General features: G+C 38.8%; 1 protein-coding gene across 3 annotated transcripts in view; it reads right to left on the bottom strand.

Moving 5' to 3' along the window:
- LOC113014137 (nectin-2-like) overlaps window positions 1-21,906 on the bottom strand; it is a 321,873-nt gene that overhangs the window by 168,314 nt on the left and 131,653 nt on the right. For all 3 annotated transcript variants that reach the window (XM_026155450.1, XM_026155452.1, XM_026155451.1), the window contains exons 3-6: window positions 18,101-18,344; window positions 4,102-4,395; window positions 1,265-1,382; window positions 196-344 (exon numbers count right to left, since the gene is read on the bottom strand). In XM_026155450.1, the coding sequence (XP_026011235.1) occupies window positions 196-344; window positions 1,265-1,382; window positions 4,102-4,395; window positions 18,101-18,344 (805 nt within the window). The remainder of the gene's footprint in view (window positions 1-195; window positions 345-1,264; window positions 1,383-4,101; window positions 4,396-18,100; window positions 18,345-21,906) is intronic.

Genomic DNA, 21,906 nt, shown 5'->3' with positions numbered 1-21,906 from the left:
GCAAGCAGTGATCACATGCTGTTTGCTGTATTCCTGCTGGGTGTGATGGAGTATTGTGTTGGGTCACCAGTGTGTATTCATCATATTGACTGGTAAATATACATGGATTTCCATTTCATTTGTGCAAACGTCCACACATATACAAGGCGTGTGTGCTTGTTTGTGTGTGTGTTGTCACTGTGTTAATAGACTCACCAATGACAACAGTGGTGATTTGGTTCCTGCTGGACCCGAGCCGATTCTTGACCTCACAGATGAAGGTGGTGTTGACAGCATCATCCACCTTCCTCACTGTCAGCTTGTTGCCCTCCACCACCACTGTTTCTGGCAAAGGACCAGAAGCCCTGTTGATGGGGAAAAGATGAGAAGGAAGGCGAAGCAGGGAGGACATAAAAGTGAGGTCGTGAGTACGGGTTTTTGGTGAGATCACAAAGGATCAGAGCAGAGAGGAATGGAAAAAAGTAATGAAGAAGTAAAGCAGGAGAAGTAAGTCATTGTGTAAATCAGGGATAACAAGAAAAGACGAGACGAGACGGTGGGGACGAAAAGGAAGCAGTGACGAGGTCATATATTTGGAGAAATTGGATAAATAAGATGAGGGGGAAAATTGAAAAGACAAAATCATGAAAGAAAGAAGGAGAATAAAGAAAAAAAAACAGAAAAAATGGGAAAAGACAGAAAATGTGGTTTGAGGAACATGGTTTGTTGCTGCAATATTCAAAGATGGCAGTAATGTGTGAAAAATCATGCGAACAGCCATTCTGTCTCCCTGCTCAATATTCATAAAGAGAAAGCAAGCCATCTGTCCATCAGAACGACTTTTTTTTCTTTTTTTAAAAAACACAAATGCATTTGAATGTCTACTTAAAAAAAATATTTTGCCAAAGCATGGCAAAGAAACATCCTCTGCCAAGGCCAGTGCCCCAGTTTTGTGATTTTAATGAAAAAGTTCCAGATCTGTACGTAATTTAGTGGGTTTTTCCTTTGCCCATATTCTTCCTCTCGGAGAAGTTTCTGTGTAATGTTGCTGATAAACAACCAGGCAAACAGGCCTTCAAAAAACCCCACCTGTCTCATACACCTGGCTCACCATTTGCCCTTAACTACCATTACAGCGAAAAAGAAGATTGTCAGGCACATTTCTGCAGGGATTACAACTAAAACCCAATTTACAAGAAGGTTAGGAGTAAAATGTAAATAAAAGCAGAAGGCAATAAGACAAAAAGCATCCCAGATATCCTGATGGATTAAGTGTGACCCTTACGCAGTCCAGGTGATTGTTGTGGGCTCGGGGTTGGCGTTAGCCAGGCAGACCAGCGTGGCATCAGAACGGCCAACGTACCAGTTGTGGTCGTATCCCTCAATGGACACAGAGGGTAGATCTGAAACACAGAAAAGAGTCACAATAACTTTGAATTTAATCATTTAAATTACAGAAAAATGTTGGAAAATAGCAACAGCTCTAAAGTTTTGCATCAGTTTCATGAACTCAAACAAACAAAAACCAAGTTCAGATTTAATCCTCATGTATCCAGAGGGCATTAAAAAAAAAAAAAACAAGGTAATCTTAGCACAAAGAAGGCTGTGTGTGTGTGGAAATTTCAAAAAAGCCTTCCTTGTGGCTTTCTTTCCCTTCAGGTTTGAAAAAGAAAAGCAAGTGAGAGGACTATAGGTGTGAGGAGAGGACAGTGTGTCAATGAGAGTAAGAAGAAGCAGGACAGGATGGTAAGTGTGTGGTGTGATGTGTGTGTTCCTCCTAGAGTGCGCTGACCTATAAAAGCTGATCTGAGTTACACAGTAGACAGGAGACATGATCCTTCACACCATCACTAAACTAACACAAACACAGCGAGGAATCACGCTGTGTGAGCATGCCTGCTGCAGGTCTCCTATCTCTGCGAGCACCAATTTTAAGTACAAGGACATGTTTTTCCACTCCTCACTAAAGGCTACTTCTACTTGAAATTTACTTTGAATTAAGTTTAAGTTGGGATTTCAAACAGATGAATGAGTGTCCCCTCAAAAGAACTACATGTGCATGACATGCACACACACATAAAGTACACACAAACAGGGCACGATGGAAAAAGTTCCTCGACTCCATAAAAAGCATAAACCTTGTTTGATGAAATGTGACCTCTATTTCCTGAACTGAATAAGCAGAGAAAACACTGATGGATGGGTGGATCCCCTTCAATGGACTGCTCCTGCTTATTTAGGTTGTTGCCTGAGAGTTTTCTTGCGACCACTTGCACATACCCATCAGCTGAAAGTATCCCATGCAACAAAGGCAACCCCTAAACCTGAATTTCATTTCAGCCAGAGGATTAAGTTACAGGTAGCCAAACCTGGGAAGTAAAGTCAGTGAAAAGTGACAATTGCTATTTGAACCTAACACTTTTTTTTTTATCAGCAGTAATCTTCAAAACTTTATGCAGACATAATAAAAGCTATGATAAAAAATCACAGACGGTTGCAAGTGATCAGTACAGGACTTCCACAGATATACATATCTGGAGGTGTTTTTGCTTTTTATTTAAGAAAATGCATCTTGTAGATACTAAATCTGGGCACGTGCATACAGTACATACTGAGATGTACACTTCTTGAAAGGTAGTTAAGATAATTTAAAAGCTTGACTTGCAGCCATATCACTGTGAATGTCACAGAACAGTCAGGGGTCTTGTCCTCGTAAGACAAGTGCATGTAAGAACAACAATTCTCTCAACAACATTTGACATGCACGCTTTGATTGTGTGTGGATGCCACCTAAAATTTAGAGATTACAAAACCAAGCCGAAAGAAGACAATCTGTTCCATCTTTGCAGTAACCGGCAGCAAGGTCACACCATTGAGACGATGCTGGCGGCATCCCTAAATCTCTTGAAAGCCACGCTGAACCTGTGTAATATTTTAATCCCATGCAAATTAGAATGGAATTTAATGGATTCATTTAAAGCAATGTGTGTGTGTGTGTGTGTGTGTGTGTGTGTGTGTGTGTGTGTGTGTGTGTTTATTTGTGTGCAAAATGTGTGTTTGTGATTTTTTTTCTATGCACCCGAGGGCCAAAAGACCTAAAAGGACAAATTAAAGAAAATTCTTTGGGGGCATTTTCTTCATCTTACTTCTTAAGCGCTCTCTGCACAGTTTGGGTTTACTGCAGATTGAACATTCTGAGTTTCCATACGCATCTGCTTCATCTGTCCTCATATTGCATGTAATTAAAGATTTCTAAGTGCATGCATTTGTCATAATCTGCTGATAAATTAACAACTAAGGAGAACCAGCAATGAACGCAGAGCCCATTAAGGATGCTACAATTAATAGTGCACAAAATCCTACAGTTTTATAGCTAATCAGCAAAGGATTACACTCCAAAACAGGATATAAGCAACAGGCTGCTGGGTGCATTAGTTGCTAACCAAGGATCTTGTGGTACAGTTAGACATACCGAATAAACCAACCTTGGCTGAGTTTGCTTTTGGCTGGTTTTAAGCTCATTACCTCAGTTATTCAGCAAAGAGTTCCAGCAGTGGACTGCAACATGATATACCACTGTAATTTAATCAATTCCAAGTACACAAATACTGTCAGCGAAAACTTGTCCTTGTTAGATCATGATGTGCATTCACGAGGCAGTTCGCAGTCTTTCTGCGTTCATTTGCACCACTATCCCAAACGTGTTGTCACATATTCTGCAGGTTTGCTATACTATTTCGACAATGGCAATGTAAGATATAGCAAAATACTCTTATTTGTTTATTTTCTCTAGAAAATTACTGTTTAGTCAATTTTATTTCAATTGCAATTTTTCCCCTTGTTGTTCCCACCAGTGGGGCCCTGCCGTGAATTCAAGTAACACTGCATTACAGAAACAGTATATAATGCCTCTCAGTTAGTGGTAAAGCACTTGCAAGTGACTGTGAAAGTTAAGGGCTCCAGGTTCTTTGAAAAGCACTGATCTGCGTCTGAAATTGCTTGCACTTTCAAGTTATTTAAAACTTTAGTTGGTCTTGTGATCATTGAAATAAAGTACCCCGTTAGGGAACACAATTCTAAGTGCTTTGTTCAAGAGTGTATATATGTGTGTGTCTTCCTTACACTCCACAGATAGCTTGATGGGGTAAACCCAAGGCTGCTTCTGTGTCTTCTGGTTGACTCTGCAGATCACTTCCCTGCCGTTGTCTGCCGGTGTAGGGACCAGCCGATACTCGCTGCGTACCGTCACCGTGCCGTCTGGCCCGCTCGTGGTGCTGGTCGAATGATTGCCTCCCACTGGCGCCAACCACTCGATCGTGGCTGCTGGTTTGGCGTCCGCTGCCTCACACCGGGCTACCACCACCGACTTGGTGCCAGCTTGGACAGTCACACCATTGGCCGAATTCTTGGGCTTGGCTGGGGGGATGATAGATAAGAAAGACAAGGGGGGGAGTTAAGTAGGAGAGTCCAAGACAGAAGGCACGGAGGGGGAAACAGAGAGAAAAGAAAAGTGGCAGTGCAGGGAGAAAGATAAAAGAAGGGCGGTGAATGGAAAGGGACATCAAACAAGAGGCCCAGGGAGAGAAGAAGAGGGAGGAGGGCAGGGAAAGCATAAGAGGAGGAGGTGGTTCAGTTTGTTGTGCATATATACTGTGGCGGCATCCTACTGTGGCTGTAATGAAATACCGAGAGAAGCAGGAGGCCCTCTGGTGTGACTCTGGGCCAGTCCACTTCATAGGGACAGAAAGAGGAAACACACATAGATCCGTAAAACCGCATACACCAGCCAATGCAAGTGTTATAAAGAATCATAATGTTTATACCATGATATGATATGAAAACCGTGTGAAAATGGTCAATTTTATTTGGATAAAACAATCAGTTTTGAGTTACTGTCACCAAAAATTGCTTTGCTGGTAATTCCCAATTGAATTGAAGCCAAAATCATACAAGTAGTTTCAACAGCAAAATGCACGAAATTGCTTTCCATCTTTGTAACGTTAGGTTTGTCAAACTGTATAGAACTTCTAGAAAGTGCCAATTTTCCATGAAAACGTCCTCCCCTTCTTAGAACAAACTGCTACACTATCAATCTATCAGCAAATGTCACCGAATTCCATTATTTTGTGATGTCAAGTCTTGAAATTTCCTTGTTTTGTTACACCCACTCACCTCAAACATGCATCATTTTGTACTGCACAATATGATTTCATAAATTCCCCCCAAACGCCTTTAAATCTGTTTTATGTGTCTGTAGGCTATGCAGAGAGACAGTAATGGACATGCTGAAATTGAAAGATTTTTCATATCAAGAAAAAGTGAGGCAGTTACCAAAAACAGCGTATCGCCTCCTGATTCACTGAGGCTTCTGTTTTGTCTGTCCTCGTCGGTGGATTTCTTTTCATTAAATGGCTCAAGAAAGAAGTCCTTCACTCTAAGGACAGACAAAATCTTTATCTCTGCTGCTATACTCTAAATTTTAAAAAGTGCCATTTGGTGCCTTAATGTTATAAACAACCAAATATCCATGAGAATAAAAATACAAGGTACTATTAACTTGCAAAACAAACTTTAGCCTTTCCAACAGTGGTAAATGCTTTCCATTAATACTTAATTTAAATTTTTTTTTAATGCACCCATTAAAGGTGTTAATTTCAGAGCCTGGTAAGACCAGCACTTAAAATAATAATGAAGTTGTATAAATTCACGCCACACTTTGATTTGTTCACAGGTATAAAGTGCAGCACAATGTTTCACATTAAATTCAGCTCCTATGACATGTATGTAATGACAGCGAGCAGTCTGACGGCGCTGACCTTAAAAAGAAAATACATAGTAAGTCATCGTAACTGGCTATTTTTTCCCCACTTTATTTCATGTTCTTTCTCAAAGTTTAAACTTTGGGTGTAAAGTAAGAATCTAGAATGCACAGCATCAGTAGTTGAACAGTTAGATATTTTTCCTCCTTTTCTGCCTCTTTACAAACTAGTTTGAAATGTAATCATGGTTATTACATTAAACTAGCTGTGAATAAATATGCCTTCAATGAAGATGTCAGTTTTATTAGTTTCTAGTCCACCAGAATCCTCTGAGGTTTTAACCAGAAACTGTCATTATCACTGACAAGGGAACATGTCCACTTAAATCATGGAGAGCATTCTGGACATGCTGTGCTCCATGTAAATACCAGATTGGCTGTCACTTCCTAACTATCCTGTGCACATTTGCGGTGCTGGAGCATAACCAGCAGATTCTGGCAAACCCACTACCTTTGTCTCTGTTTTTGCTTTTGTTAACCTCATTTTTTTTCTTTAATTCTGCTCAATGCCTCACTTACATATGGATAGACAACACTGCTTCAGTCAAAATGGCTACTGTCAATCAACTTGTTCACGACGAGTGTTACATTTAAAATAGCACAGAGCAGCCAAAGAAATGTCTAGTGGGCTACTGTCCAAGTACTCATGAAACCTAGCAGTGTGGGTAGTGTGTAACTGTGAGGAGGATTGCATCTAATGTGCATTTCTTTCAATTTTGAAATAAATCCCCTCAAATTAAAGCATTTTATGTAGCATCCAGAATCTTAAATGGAATTTGGTGAACCACCAGTCTTGAAGAACAAAAACAGATTTGTTTGCAGGTTAAACTATAGAATAAAAATATGTATCTGGAATCATTTATGGACAAATGCTTCCACTAGCAGCTGAACACAGAAGCATTGTTGTTTCCATTTACTTACTCTTGGTTACAAGGTACAGTATCTGCTGGCTATGCTTGCAGTGCCCACTTCAACCTCAAGGACCACGTATTTTGGAAAAAATGAATGAACTCACTTTCTTTAAACGAGCCTGTCAATCACTGCTAATTAGACATCATTATCTTGCTGCTGCCTCTGGGCATTTCCAAGATTTTTTAAATGGGTGCCAAAAGGGGAGACCATGAACATGCTCATGTGCAGCCTTGTGTGTCATTACAGATTTATTATGTGAAAAGTTCTGTTGCACGAGATTTTAAACATAATTCTGTGTTGGATAATTGTTTTGCAAAGTGTTTAGACTTTTAACTTAATTAAAACTTAAGTACTTAAGCAGCTTAATAATGCACAGTATAATTCATATATATTTAAACTATCCAAAATAAATATAGTCAATATGCAGAATGACACTTTCCAGATTCATGTACATAATATTCTTGTCTCATAATATGGATTTTTTGATCTGTATATCTGTTATGTTGCAGTTGTTGATGATTTTAATTACCTACATATATTAAGGGAGTTCATCTGCAAAAAAATCTAAAGTGCAATAATTGCATCCGAAATAAAACAGAGTAAAAGCTGAAAGCAGGGTAACATAAAAATATTTAACTCAATGACAAGTACATTAAACCTCAGTAAAGGACATGAGTAACTGAACTGTTGCATTCCTTCTGGTCCTATCCAGGCTCTCATAACGATGGTGGGGATTCTCAGATTAACTCCAGTCCAGTGGCTTTGTTGAGGGCCACCGAGGGAAGCCAATTAGATTTGGTCAGGGGGCACTGGGGGAATGGGGGAACACTCCCTGCCTCTCTTTTGGACTGCCTTTGTGTCGTAAGGCCTGCATCACCTCTTTGACGAGAACACGGTTGTGTGCCGTTATAACTTTCTTTCTCCTCTACGTTTCTGTTCTAGCTGCTCACTGATGATTGACTGAGGCCAGCTCTGTCTGTCTATCATCCTTAGCATCTAATCCAGTTTCACCTCCCTCCTTATGTTCCAGCCCTTAAAGTCAGTCATAACAACATAATTACACATCAAGGCTCCATGCTACTATGCAGATTGGTACTTGTTTCAAGCGTAGATAGCTCAATTATCTGGAGTTTTTTTTATGGTAGACAGACAGACACTCATTTAGATTCTTCTTCTTATATTTCTCTACTCTTATTAATAATAATAATAATAATAATAATAATAATAATAATGGACTGGATTTATATAGCGCTTTTCAAGGCACCCAAAGCGCTTTACAATGCCACTATTCATTCACTCTCGCATTCACACACTATTATGACACTTTGTAGTCTTAATCATCATACAGATGAGTCTGTTAGCTTTGACAGGTTTATTTTAATTGACTTCAAATTTAATAACAAGAAAATCTAACGTAAGCCAAAATTAGCATCACATATTACATACTTGCACATTTTTTTCTGAAACCTGAAAATCATATAGAAGAAGAAACAAAAGGAAGGGAAAACGAGCAGAGATAAAGTGAGACAAGAGAGGTGAGGGAGAAACTGGAGGAAACAGAAGCCAACAGAGGAAAGAGACAGAAAGAGACTGACCGGGCAGAGAGTAAAGCAGGATGGCAGAAAGGGGTTCGGATTGATCTAGCAGTTTAGACGAGTCAGGAGTATCCGTCCCTGATGTGTTTCGTGACACTGCATTCAATTGAGCCTGTTGCTACTCCTCACATCAGTCTGAGGCGAGTACAGAGCAATTAGAAGGCAAGCGGGAAGCCATGCTAACAGAGTTAACAAACGCTGCAGCCCCAACACCCATCCTTATCACAGACCTCCGAACACGTCACCACCCCCCGGCGGTAATATCAAAAGGCTGAATGTCGGAAATTGACAGGGAGAAAGGAAAAATGCATTAAAATAATGTTTCCAAACACAGTTAACTGCATGAGGTGTTTGGTTTATAAAACCAAGCACTTAGAAAGAAATGTGTTCAAAAGGTGAACGCATCATACTCCCCACATGCTTCATTTTAAGTGTTCCAATTGCATTTTAATTCGTGTTTTGACCAAAGACTTTGGTAATCATAACAAAAGCATTGCAGTTAAAAACTTTTCTAAACTCTCCCAAAGCAGCAAATTTATTTGCCCTCTAGAAACAATTAGATTTCAGAGCAACACATTTTCAGAAGAGACCATTTTCTCGCCTTCCTTTATATAAAGATTTGTTGTGAAGCCGTCACTGTACCGATAGAGATTCTCATCACTGTTCGGCAGGGATGACACCTACCCTAACTTGAACCCATGACTTCTCTAAGATTGTCTCTTCACAGAAGAAGGCCTCTCACTGGAAGGTTGCCAGACTGAATCATAAACACGATGGGGCTATCTGCCAAACGCAAAGATTTGAGAGTGTGAAGCCAACTGTTGCTGAATTAAGGTGGCATTCGGGTAAGACAGCTGACATCTGTCATAGTGGCAGAGCTTGTGTTGAAACCAACCAAGCACCAGAAAGCAAATTAGTGAAGCCAAGTACTGACCTATATTACTGCTTATATTTGGAGATTGAAGATTCCACCATAGAAACATACGTATGGAACCATAACAGTTTGATTATGAGAGTAATATTCAAATTGTGTAGATCAGATTAGAAGTGGTTTTATGTACATAGTTTATACTTCATACATCTTTGAAACCACGATGGTTATGGAACCTGTCCTAATCTAATTCTCTAAAAACTTTCAGAAGTTCACATATGAAAATTACTATATCCAATCTTCATATTTTACAACAGCAGACAGCACTATGTACCTAATGTGTCAGTCACACCACAGTAAAAGCAGGACAACATCCTCTATAAGAGTAGGAAAAACAGGTGGTTGCCACATGACTGTATTGGCGATTCTTTACATTTGGCAACTGGTTGCCAATAGTTGTGGTGACCAACTCAACTAAACCTCAACCTCTGGGTGACCATTTTCAACCATAAGGCGACTGTCAGTTACCTGACAGGAGGTAACCTGCCTCCAAACAGTGACTCTCGGTAAAGTTTTGCAAAAAACCGCTGTCTAATTTATGAATGCATGAGAGATTGCCAGCACACTGCAATCAATCGGAGTCAGTGACTGAGTGCAACTTGTCTGTGATGCAACTCTTTGCAATCGGACAGTCTACTCAGCTGGCTGGCAACTTGCTGGATTCTGGTTATTTTTCAAAATAAAAGCAAGCTTGCTGAATATATAGCATTTTGCAGTTAAATAAAACACTTACCGCAACTACCACGTTATTCATAGAGGAATGTCTGAGCTTATGTTTCAGATCTACGAGGTTCTGGATGAACTCCAAATTTTAAGCAGTAAATGTGATTTTGTGCATCAGAAATTTCCGCTGATTTATCAAAGACACAACAGAACGCATATAATTGCCATGTTTGAAGCAACTATTTCAAAGGCAATGAGATGGTAATATCATTGCACATTGTTACAACAACTTTGGTTGTGCTGCAGTCTTTAGTGTGACTGTAGCATGTAGCTTGAGACTCCACACCGCGTTCGCTAGTTGATCTGACCACTTTTATGCATGTGACGCTTAACTGCAGCTTTTTAGCCTTTTAACCACTTCCAATGGAGATTTTTAATATAAGCTACTATAACAAAATAACACAGAAACAGAGCCAGGAGAACATATTGAGCAGCACTGCCTGGTGGTATCCAAGTTTCCTCTGTGTCTCCTTCTTTAAAAACAGATTTATTCAGTGCCGTGCCCTGATGAAGGGCAGACAAGTGATGTAATTTTTTATTTTCTACTCTGCTGCATAAATTAGCCGGAAATCAATAAAGGCTTCTGGAACTTGTTAAATTTTTGGAATTCATGTCTCATCGGCTGCCCAGGTTTGTAAACACCTTGCCTTGCCACACTGCTGCTGAATATTTCCAGTCAGTGTTGGGGAAAAAATTCTGTTAAGTTCTCTACCTCAGCTCAACTTTAACAATACATGAATATTCAAGCAACACAAGAATAATTTAACCTCCAATTATTCTGCTGTTTGTGATGTTTTGACAACTCATTATTGGCTGTTCTAAATGTTGACAAAATGCATTAATTTAAGCATGAGACTAATTTAGCTAATTTAAGCTTGAGAGCACTGGCTAAGTGCCATGAATGAAACAAATAAATAAATAATTTCCAGAGTCGGTATTGTTATGCAAACAGTGAAAGCAGAAAACAGCTAATTTTGACTTCTAAGCTCAGCTCACTTTTGCCTCTGAAAGCAAAATCTAAAAGCACCTTGAGGCATCACATTTCAAGACTGTGTTCGACTGCATTTAACAGCATTTTGACTGATTCATTGTTTCTCCTCGAGGCCAATTGTAAACTCAGCAGCATTTCTCCCTTTTATTTTACCCTCCCATGTCAGGTAACAACTCAGAAATAGGAGAATGGATACTGTTCCATTTCATACAATTTGTTGCTACATTGCAATATTTGTTATGGTGTATGCTGACTGACAAACTTGGCATTCAGAAGCTGCCTGTGTGCTTGTTTTATATGGGCTATATTATATAAACACATCAAAATTTCAGTTTAATTAACAGATTCTGGAAAAAAACAAATACATAAATACACTGAACATGAAATGAGCACTGTCCCTGTAGCCCAAACAGACTAAACTCTCTCTTTAACCTTTATTCATCCAGCAAAGGTTTGCTTTACTTTGTCTTTTCACCTGGGAGCTGCCCAACACTGCTGCTGGCCACCACGCAGCTGCGTGGATCTATTGAGGTCATAATACTCTACAAAAGGATGCCTGAGACAAACAAAGCTGAGGGTGACCAGGCTAATTTAGTCATTTTCTTAGTATCACTTGAAATAATAAGTCAAATACTCATTTTTGAATAAAAAAAACAAAAACTTCAGCTGAAGAAGTGCCTCACAGACATCTGATTTGCAGAGTTAAAGTAGAATAAAGCTGCAATAAATTTACAAATGAAATTGTAGCGACTGCTGGAGTTATTAAGGGCACTGTGTTTGATATTTAAAAACCAAATTGTTACATTACGAGTAATTAAGAAAATATTTTTTATGTTTCTATAGCCAGTGTTTGAAAGTTAGTTAAAGAATATTTTATTCCCGAGCAGAAAAACGAGGCTTATTCAGTGTGCCAGCTCGTATTTGTGCAGTTAGTTTAATTTTAGTGATTTGTTTAATTTGTTTATGTTTTTAGTTACCCAATAAATAAAATTACAGTTTTCAGTTTTATACATGTGTTTGACAGATTTCTAAAATATCTGTGTTTTCTTATTGTTTCTAATTATGACAGTTGGTCTAATAAGTACGTTGTTAGATTATTTCGATTTTCTTATTTAAGAAAATCTTAGTTAAAATTAGTTAGATGTGCAGTAACTACATATCTGTTTTTTTAATTAGGTCTTGCTCTATTAATATCTATATGAATATAGATATGAGTCTCTGCTCCTGGCTCTTTCTCAACTCAGCTCTCTGTTTCTTACCAGCAACTTGAAAAGGTGTTAAACAATGTAGCACTACACCTAAGTCAGAAAATGCCATGCTGCATTGGAGTAATTTGGCTATATTTGTTCAAACTAAAAAAGGTTCTGAAGAGAAAATTCATACAGGGCAGCGTAGAAGTCAGAGTATTAGACTGGAAGTATTTTATCTGCAACATTTAATAAATTATAGAAATAGATAACAAGTCTTTACAGGATTTCTGCCAGAAAACTTAAGACCAATCGATGTGAACAAACCCAGAGGACATGTACTGTGTGGCACAAACAAATACATTGGTGGTTTTATTGCTACTCTCTCTTGCTGCGAGGAGAGAAAGAAAGACGCCGAGGGAACGGTTGATGTCATTAACAAAGAATGATGAGTGGTTACCACAAAAACAAAGGAAAAGGCGGCTATGAGCTGAACAGTTAAAACTGTAGCAAGTCATGATATTTCTCTCTTTTTTATAATTCCACCAACTTTTTCAAATGTTTTTAAACAAATAGCTAACTAAGACACTGGGCTAAGCTAACTAGGATTGCTTGCATTAGCAAGTATCATAAAAACAGATAATTAAACTGGCAGGACTTTGGGCCCATTACTTGATTATATTATTAAACAGCTAATAACATGTAGATATCGTTAGCGAAAGCATGTTTCCAGTCACCAGCTCTGCCAAAAACCCAAAGCCCACAGGCAGGTTTGGTTCCTTAGGTGAGAGTATAATGCTGTGGCTGTCACAATACTTGTTTTTCAAAACAGTGATATGTAATTTAGCATATTAAAAGAAACATCGCTTTAATTAAAGATCCAAAGGAAATCAACAAAAAGTTATGTTTGCTAAACAATATTCAGTATTATAATTGAACGCCCTCATTTTGCAGCTCACAACTTAAAGACTTTGCATTTATTTAACACTGAAAATACAAAAATAAATGATATACCCAAGATCACCTAGTAGTAACTTAGCAGTACCACATTTCAATACACACAGCACTAAAATACAGTATGCACCAGCACCATGGAACAAGGAGTTTTTCAACAGATGGTATGGCCCCCACAGAAATCTGATCTCCACATCATCCATCCAGTCAATCTGGGATTACATGAAATAACAGAAGCAATTAAGTGAGCCTAAACTCACAGAAGCACTGGGGCAAGTTCTCCAAGATGTTTTGGAACAGAGTACCTGCCAAGTGCTTAAAATAAACAGAAAGTAAACTGTTGCTACAAATAAACCTTAAAAGGCATGGGTGGTTACATCATATATTATCATTGGATTTACGACTCTTGCAACTAAAGTCAACTCAAATCACTCCGATTTTACTGCTTATTTATTGCATTCGTGCAGTGTGGTGTACATGTTATGTTGACATTTTCTAGAGATTTCTAGTCTTCAGGTACTAAGTTAAGAAAAACTTAGCTAGATCCATTCATTCAGGTCACCGCTTAATCATTGCTGGCTGTTGAAAATCTGTAACTTCTGCCAATTTCACTCCATTGCTCATGGATTCAGGCCAGTGGCCCTCCAGTCTCTGGTCCATTGTTTTAACCTTTGGACCAAAACTCCCTCCTCAAAGTTTCACAGACTACTACATTTGCGTCTCACCTGCAATTGTATTTCTGTCCTACTGGCTATACTACATCTGATAAGATGCAGTATAACTGTCTACCATCCATTTCATATGGTCCCCATCCAGGACAATATGATATAATTCACTGCCAATTGAGTGATTCTTTATTCACACCACAATAAGTGGTAATAAGATTGGCTGGCTATGCCACTGCATCCAATAAGTTATAATACAATTGGCTGTCAGGATTATGTATTCACACTTAAATAAGTTGTGATATAATTGGAGTGCTGGTGGTTCTATATCAAATAAAATGTAATATGATTGGCTGGCAGTAGCTGCGGATTCAATAAGATCTAATCTGATTGGCTCATATGGATTCTATATATCCCATAAGGTAAAATATGACAGTTTTCCAGGGACTTTGAGGCACTTTGTTTTCCAAGTGCATTTTACATGGACTCTGTCCCAGAGAGCCTGGCACGCCACAGCTCCAGACAAAAGGCGAGTCAGTGAGCTTTCCAGCAGGTATTTCCCAGTCTAGCTCTGCTTTGCGCCAGCAGAAGCAGTAGTTTAGGAGGATTAGCCCACATCCATCTGCAAGTAAGCCAGAATATCTTTCCATGTTTTCTCTGCAAGACAGCCAAGTTCTGTATCTCCTCTGTTTTCTGTGAGGGAAGGTTCCAGGACGGATTTTGTATTGTTTTGCAAAGGTTTTCTCATAAAACAACTGAGTAAAATGCATAAACACATGAAAGGCAGTGTAAAACCATGAACCATTATAGCTGCTGCTTCTATAATAAGGTAGTGTAATGCAGTTTATTGTACAGTCGCCTTTTACAGCGCCTTGCATAAAGTCTGTGTGCTGTTTTAATGTTGCAGATCAGGGGCCAGCATTTGAAGCCTACACTGTGTCGCCACTCCAGTTCAGTTTCAAGAAACTCTTTGAAACAGGACTGCTAAGCACAACTAAAACTCACACTTTGCGCAAAAGAAAAGCACTCAAGATATGCTGTAGCTTAAAAGGATCAACGAGTGATGGGCAAATTTACCAGACAGACGTTTTAGTTAGTAAATGTAATGTTTCAGTTCAAAGTCTGTCATCTTAGCTCATTCCCTTTTCCTGCTCCCATTATGACAGCAGTGCTAAATGTATGAGATCTTTATTGTACAAGCACTGATGTAGGCCATATTTTTATGGCACTACAAAACAATCAAGGGAACTGTTGTAATTCACATTCAGGCATGAAGCCTCCTCAGTGCCGTTAACTGAAAGAGAAAGACAGCAGCATCTGATTCCTTTGTAAGCGGAGTGCAAATGGGAGGACATGTGGGTGGATGAATAACACCAGCTGTCTACGATTACAAACAGGATGTGTCCCCTGTTAGAAGCAACTAAACTTCCACTCACTTTCAGAAATCAAGACGCTGAGGTAACGCGAGCATTCCTTCAGGTTTCACATTCTTGGCTCTAAGTGGTTGCGCAGGTGGTGCAAAGCAAACCTTTTTTGGGGGATATCTTGGCAAAATAACACGATTAAAGGTGTGTTTTATTAGCGGTTTTCTGCTTCTGCTTTTTGTCCACCCATGAATGTGCAGACAAATATAACTAACTTACTTTGATATGAGGAAAAGTAAAGAATGTGATGATTCTCACAGAAGCTGTGGATTTACACAAATTCTGCTGATTTCAAGGCTGATTAAACGTTGAGCTGCAGTGGACACTGACGTTATGAAGTGCTGTGAAGAGAGTTAAAGTCACGCTGATCTAAAAACTATGGTAATCACACATGCATATGCATAGGCCATATTTGACTGTCAGAACAAGGGCCATGTTTTAACATGCACCGTGACAATAGGGTTAGTACCTTAACTATGTCAACGAGGCATGTGTCATCATCGCTGCTGCAACTCGTACCGCTGATCTAAGTCTGTCCTCTGAATCTGAATCTCCATTTCCCTGTAAAATCTCATGCTAACCAAAGACAGTTTTTTGTTTTGTTTTTTTAATTTTCCTTTTCCATTCATCTGATCCAAACACGAAGTGGGATGCAGCGCTGACATCTTTATCTATCTTCATTCAGTGCACTGTAGAGGCTCACGATGTGATCTGAATGTAACATGTACAAGTTATAATTAAAGTCAAAGACAGTGATTATTATGCAGCCCTATCAGCCACTTTTACTTACATAAGTAAATAACAGTCTGATTTCTGAAATACAAGGTTTCTGATATTATGTTAATCATTGTCTTCGAATAATCACAATAAGGACTCAATAAATAACTAAATGTATTATTTTGCCAAACACAACATTGAACAATTAAACTGCTTTTTGCATTTTCAATGGTGTTAAGAGTTTGATAGCAGAGGATGCTGATGTTGTGTTTATGCACAGAATCAGAGTCTGTTGATAAGTTATCAGGGCAGAGCATGTTTTGAACTTGTTTCATGCTGAAATACTAATCGTCCAGACAAAGTTGAGTAAGCAAGCCAACAAAAGCACCAAGCAACAAAAGCAACAGCTGAACATCTCATGTCCACACACAGCCCCATAACAAACACAAACAGCTGTACAGAGCAGACCCTTTGCAGGATTTCTCTGCTGTATCTGCTCTCAGCATCTGCGTCACCATCACAAAGTTCCTTTTGCATACACTCTGTAACACTTTGTAATTTTTCTTGCTCACAAGCAAAGTTCTAAACCAGTTGGACTGGATTCTAAACCAGTTAAGATGTTTCACAAGGGACATGCAGACTTTCTGCTTCAATTTGAGGCGCTGATAAGGAGAATTGCATGAAGTGCTAAGAGTAGTGAAATTAAATACATTTTTTATACAAAGGCTGCCATTTTCAGAGACTCAAAAGTAATTGGATAAACTAAGGTGATTCAAAAGATAATAATACTTTCAACAGAAACCTTTTAGTGCTTTACCATCAGTTTGAAAGCATGCGGTTTTTGCTATCTCTCTGATCGAGGTTTTGCAGCTTACACTGACATCTCTTAAGACCTAATGTTGTAGATTCCAGTGAAAAAATACCAAATACAAGTTCAAAGCTTGAAATAAACTCCAGATCTTTTCTCTGTTCAGTTCCTACCTGGCCATGAACCTGCTTATCAGTTACTCTGAATACCTGAGTATCAGGGAAAAATATATAAAAATTGCTTTAATTCCTATACAATGGTTGAATGCCTTGAATTAAAGCTGAAAGTGTGCAATGTCATTTTCATTGTTTGATTTAATAGCCAGTGTGACGGTGTAGACACAGAGGCAAAATTACATAAAGCTGTATCATTGTTAAACTACTTAAAAATATAGCATATGTACAAGAAAAAATTCAGTATAAAAGTGAACAAAAAAACTGACTTATTATTAACTAAACTGTGATTTTCAACGAGAAATTAAAAAAAGAACTATACTCTCAGCATATGTCTCTAAATGCCCCGAGGTAGGAACAGTGATCTTGGCAGAGCATATCAACCCCGCCACAGTCCCATATCGCGCACAGCTTTGGCACATATGCCTCCATATTAGAAAGTTTACACAAGAAGAGACTGAAACTGGCTAATTACAGCTTAACAATCATGTAATAATAACATTACACATGTTTTAAGTAATGAACTTTGCATTAACAATCAAAAATCAAAGTAATCTTGTCCATTTCTTGAGAAAAGTCCAGATCATCAGAAGTATGAATATAAAAATCAACTACTTGTTTTCTCAATTTACGTAACAAAATAACAACATATCAGCAATGCTTCAAACTTACTACAAAACTTTGTTTAAATAAATACAAGCACAACATGAAAAGTACTGCACATACTCAAGTCTCAAACTGAGCCTTAGAATAAACAACTCATTTATTGGATCTTGCAGACTTCGTACTGATCAACTCTCATCAACCACTTCTCAGAAATTAACAGTGTTTATACACATAAAGGCCATTATCTGTAGAGCCACAGAATCTTTTTTGGCGGTCACTCTTGTTTTTCAGTCCATGTGTAACCAGCATCTACCCCTGAGAATACTCGTCAGCTGCTTTAAACTGCTTCTTCTTAGACTCTGGATCCAGTGGGAACTTGTTTTTTTCAGAAAGCTGTGATAAGCAGATGGCTGGGAAGGCACTTGTCAAGGCTGATGTAGCAGAACATCTTTTGAAAGCTTGTTTTATGCGCAGCTCTCCTTTGCAGAAAAGTGTAAATAGTGCTGACCTTAATGCGCTTTAACCCTTCGTATTTAGCTGTGTCTGAAACGTATAAATGCCTGCAGCTTTTATCAGAGGGAGAAAACGATTTTATGCAATCTTGTGTGGACACTTACAAAGCATGATGAGGGTGGTTGTCCCTTGTTCATTTCCAGTAGGATAGGTGGCGTACTCGCAGGTATAGCGACCGGCATCGGACATTCTCAGGTTAGAAATCCTGATGGATGGGTTCTCCAGACTGTTGTGAAGGAACACAACGCGGTCCTTGAAGGCCACATTAGGGAAACTCTGTCCATACACCGGGTGGTACACAGCAATGTTGTCCCTGTGCCCGTCAGAGGGTTCCCATATCCAGGACACCTGATAAGAATCAAGAATTTATAAACGGCAGCGGTTACAGTTTGCCCGATTATTCTTTTCATTGCTTTTATTTTTATGGTACACAACTATAGCTCATTAAAGAAGATAAATTCGTGCAGCAGACTAACTTTTGACTCACATCATCCTAACAAGGTTCTTAAGCAGTCAGCAGCTCTTTCAATCATCTAATGAGGAGGTCTTTAAATACTGACACTGGAGGGCTGTAACCAGGAGATTAATAATGTTGCCACGGATTAACGTATGCCGTAGTGTTCTACATGTGCAGTAAATTGTCCCCATTATAGTTAGCCAAATTGAATACTAGAAGTTCCTTTTGTTCCTACAGTAACTGATTACTTTGAAGCTGGGATACCAGTAATCATTTTTAAAGAATCGTCTTTTGTGTTATTTTAATAGAATTTATTGCACTTAATTAGATTCACACCGAATCTAAAATTATGTTCATCGGGTCTTTGGCAGACTAACAAAAGTCTATTATAAACTGTAGCATTTTGGGTTTTAAGAGTTTTAAAACAGCCTCACTGAGCTGTGTTTGCAGCCACAGGTCCAACTGTTGACCATGTCGGTAAGTAGTGAAAAAAAATCAGCAGTTCAGACAACAATTACCAACTTCCTGTTGTTCGGCGTCTTCCCTTAATACACTGACAGTTTGTTTGTAAACCAGAAGGCATGCATGAATATTTTTGGATGCCAACATTTTTGACATTTCTCTGAATACATATTGCAAACTGCTGTCCCTGTAACATGAAATCATTTGGCTTATAGCAGCAAAACGTTGAGTACAATTAAAGTTGTCTGAGTGAGAAGCCGAGAATCTGCTGCAAGATTAAATTAAATGTCTGTTAGACTTGCAGGCGCTCGCTCAAAGACCCCGCTGCTTTTTTTAAACAAACACAATTTTTTAAAAAAAAGGATCATCTTAGAGATTTCGAATATGCGAAAGATATCGATATCTGGCCTGTGAGAGACACTTCCACGAGGGAGAACGCTGTGATGGTAAACCAAATTGATTTTATTTTTCTCTGCAATTTTCAAAGTGACAGCCAATAACAAACTGCTCGCTAAAGTGGTACACCAGGGAGCAAAGGGAATAAAGTTCATCAATACACATTTAGCAAACATCTATTAAATGTATGACATGTAGGATGGAAGGAAGAGAGCAAGCAGAGGAGGTTGAAGGTTGTGAAAAGGATGATGGATTGTAACCCAGATGTCATTGCAAATTAGAGGATGATTCTCTGCTGATTGAAGAGAAAATATCACAGAGGGCAATTTAGCCCGTCTGCATTTTTAGATTTTACTTGTGAACAAATTACCTATTGATTTCATACACAACTCAGACAGATCACACAGAATCAAATTGAACTCGTAAACAGCTCGTAGCACTTTGCTTATTCTGCTCGGCGTTGAAAATGACATCTGAACCGTTCAGGTGGCGTCAGATACGAGCTCAACTGGGACTTGATGAGATAAATTGACATCCAAATAGTCAGCTGAGCTAATTTTACGCCGTGTGTCCTCGAGCAGTTCTCTTCTGTAGACCAAGTTGGAATTAAACGAGCTAAAATTACGACAGAAAAAAAGCAAAGAGCTAACACCGCCCAGTAATCGTAAGTTACTTATCGCTGATTAGTTAAAGTCCCACATCACGCTTCTGATTGTTGCTGACAAACTGCAGGAGTTTGTTGCAGGGAAGTAACTGCATAATAGAAAGAGACAGCATTGTTCGAGCTGAGATTGCTGGTAATTTATTTACAATCTCATGCTGAGTAGACACAGTGGTCGAGGATGTGTTCAAAGATAGACTGCTAGCAGGGAAAACAGACACTGTTAACCAGAGGTGTGGACTCGAGTCACATGACTTGGACTCGAGTCAGACTCGAGTCATTAATTTTATGACTTTAGACTTGACTTGAAAAAATGTTCTAAGACTTGTGACTTGACTTGGACTTTTACACCAATGACTTGGGACTTGAATTGGACTTGAACCGGTTTACTTGAAAAGACTTGATATTTTACCCCAAATATAAAATTTAACATGAATATTATATAGAGATTGAAAATGTGACGTCATTCACGGGTAGAACCGCAAAGGATTCTGGGAACTCGTGGCAAGCGGTAGTAGCGCACGCAGGCTTTCAATTAAAATCAGTTATACAGCGATAAAAAGAAACACAAAAATGGCAAGAAGCTGTTGTATTATTAACTGCAATAGCCGGTCGCATGACAGCCACGGGAAGCCGACGGGTAAAGAGATCGGTTGTTATCGGATTACGTCGTTGAAGAGAAATTGTTCAGCCATGTTTCCGAAGTAAGACGCGACGGGTGGCCTGGATTGCAGCCATTCAAAGACCAAATATAACGTCCCAGAACACTCCAGCTCACAGGTTAGTCTGCTCCAAGCATTTACACGAAGGTCAGTGTTTTTTAGTAGTTAATACGTCACTTTCATAACATAATTGGTGATATAGGTTACAAGCAAGTCTGGCGCTGAACAGAAATTGTCGCGCTATGCTCCTTTATTTATTGTGCATAAATAGTGAATTGTCCTGACACAATATTGCGTTTCGCTTCTGTTATTATGGTACATTGACAAAAACATATACTTTTATTCACAGGATAAAACAGGTTTTTTGTATCACTAATTGCCCAGTACGATTACAGCATACAGTATTATTGTCACTGCTACATTTCTATGATGCTACCAGAAATTATTTCCACTACTAATTAATTACCGTTGAGCTCAAAGGTCCTATTAATAAACGGTTAACGAATGTGTATTTATGACGACAATTTGTGAGACCGGTAAACTTATGATACGTACGATGGTCTTTACTTTCTACACGGTGCATTTCAAGGTCCTGCACCCATCCGTCGGTAAACTGTACCTGGGCTTGTTGCAGTGACCTGAAGTTACTAAACTTCATGAGTGTGTGCACTCACTCCAAGAACCGTATGATTATAAATATGCATATAAATATGCTACAATGAGATAGCTGACTTCATCTAACTAGCAAATGTTTTCCAGGCTACGTTGGTGATACAGTTTTTTTTTATGTGTATGATATTTTTGTCATGCGATTTTAAAGCCGGTCCTACAAGCGCATCCAAGAATAACATGCAGCTTATCTCAGAACTGTCGGTGAAAATTATTCTTGGAGCTAGGTTTAATTGAGCTGCATTTTAAAGAGGTGCAATTTCACAATTTGTGTATATTTTCTACGTTCACTTTTGTCATGTGTTGAGAAAAACACAGATTTAAAATTACATGGTCTAATATTTACATTTAGCATAACTGCAACATTATTTTTTCGTTGTTTTTTTTTTTTAAAGACTCGAAAGGACTTGAAATTCAAAGTTTCAGACTTGTGACTTGACTCGGACTTTTACACCAGTGACTTGAGACTCGACTCTGACTTGCCTGACATTACTTGAGACTTGACTTGAGACTTGAGGATAAAGACTTGAGACTTACTTGAGACTTGCAAAACAATGACTTGGTCCCACCTCTGCTGTTAACTTTCCATCAGCTCCAAAGTAT

The sequence above is a fragment of the Astatotilapia calliptera genome, chromosome 22 (assembly GCF_900246225.1).
Source record: "Astatotilapia calliptera chromosome 22, fAstCal1.2, whole genome shotgun sequence".
Taxonomy (NCBI): Eukaryota; Metazoa; Chordata; class Actinopteri; order Cichliformes; family Cichlidae; genus Astatotilapia; species Astatotilapia calliptera.
The sequence above is the reverse complement of the archived record's forward strand: the minus strand, read 5'-3'. Positions and strand labels throughout refer to the sequence as shown.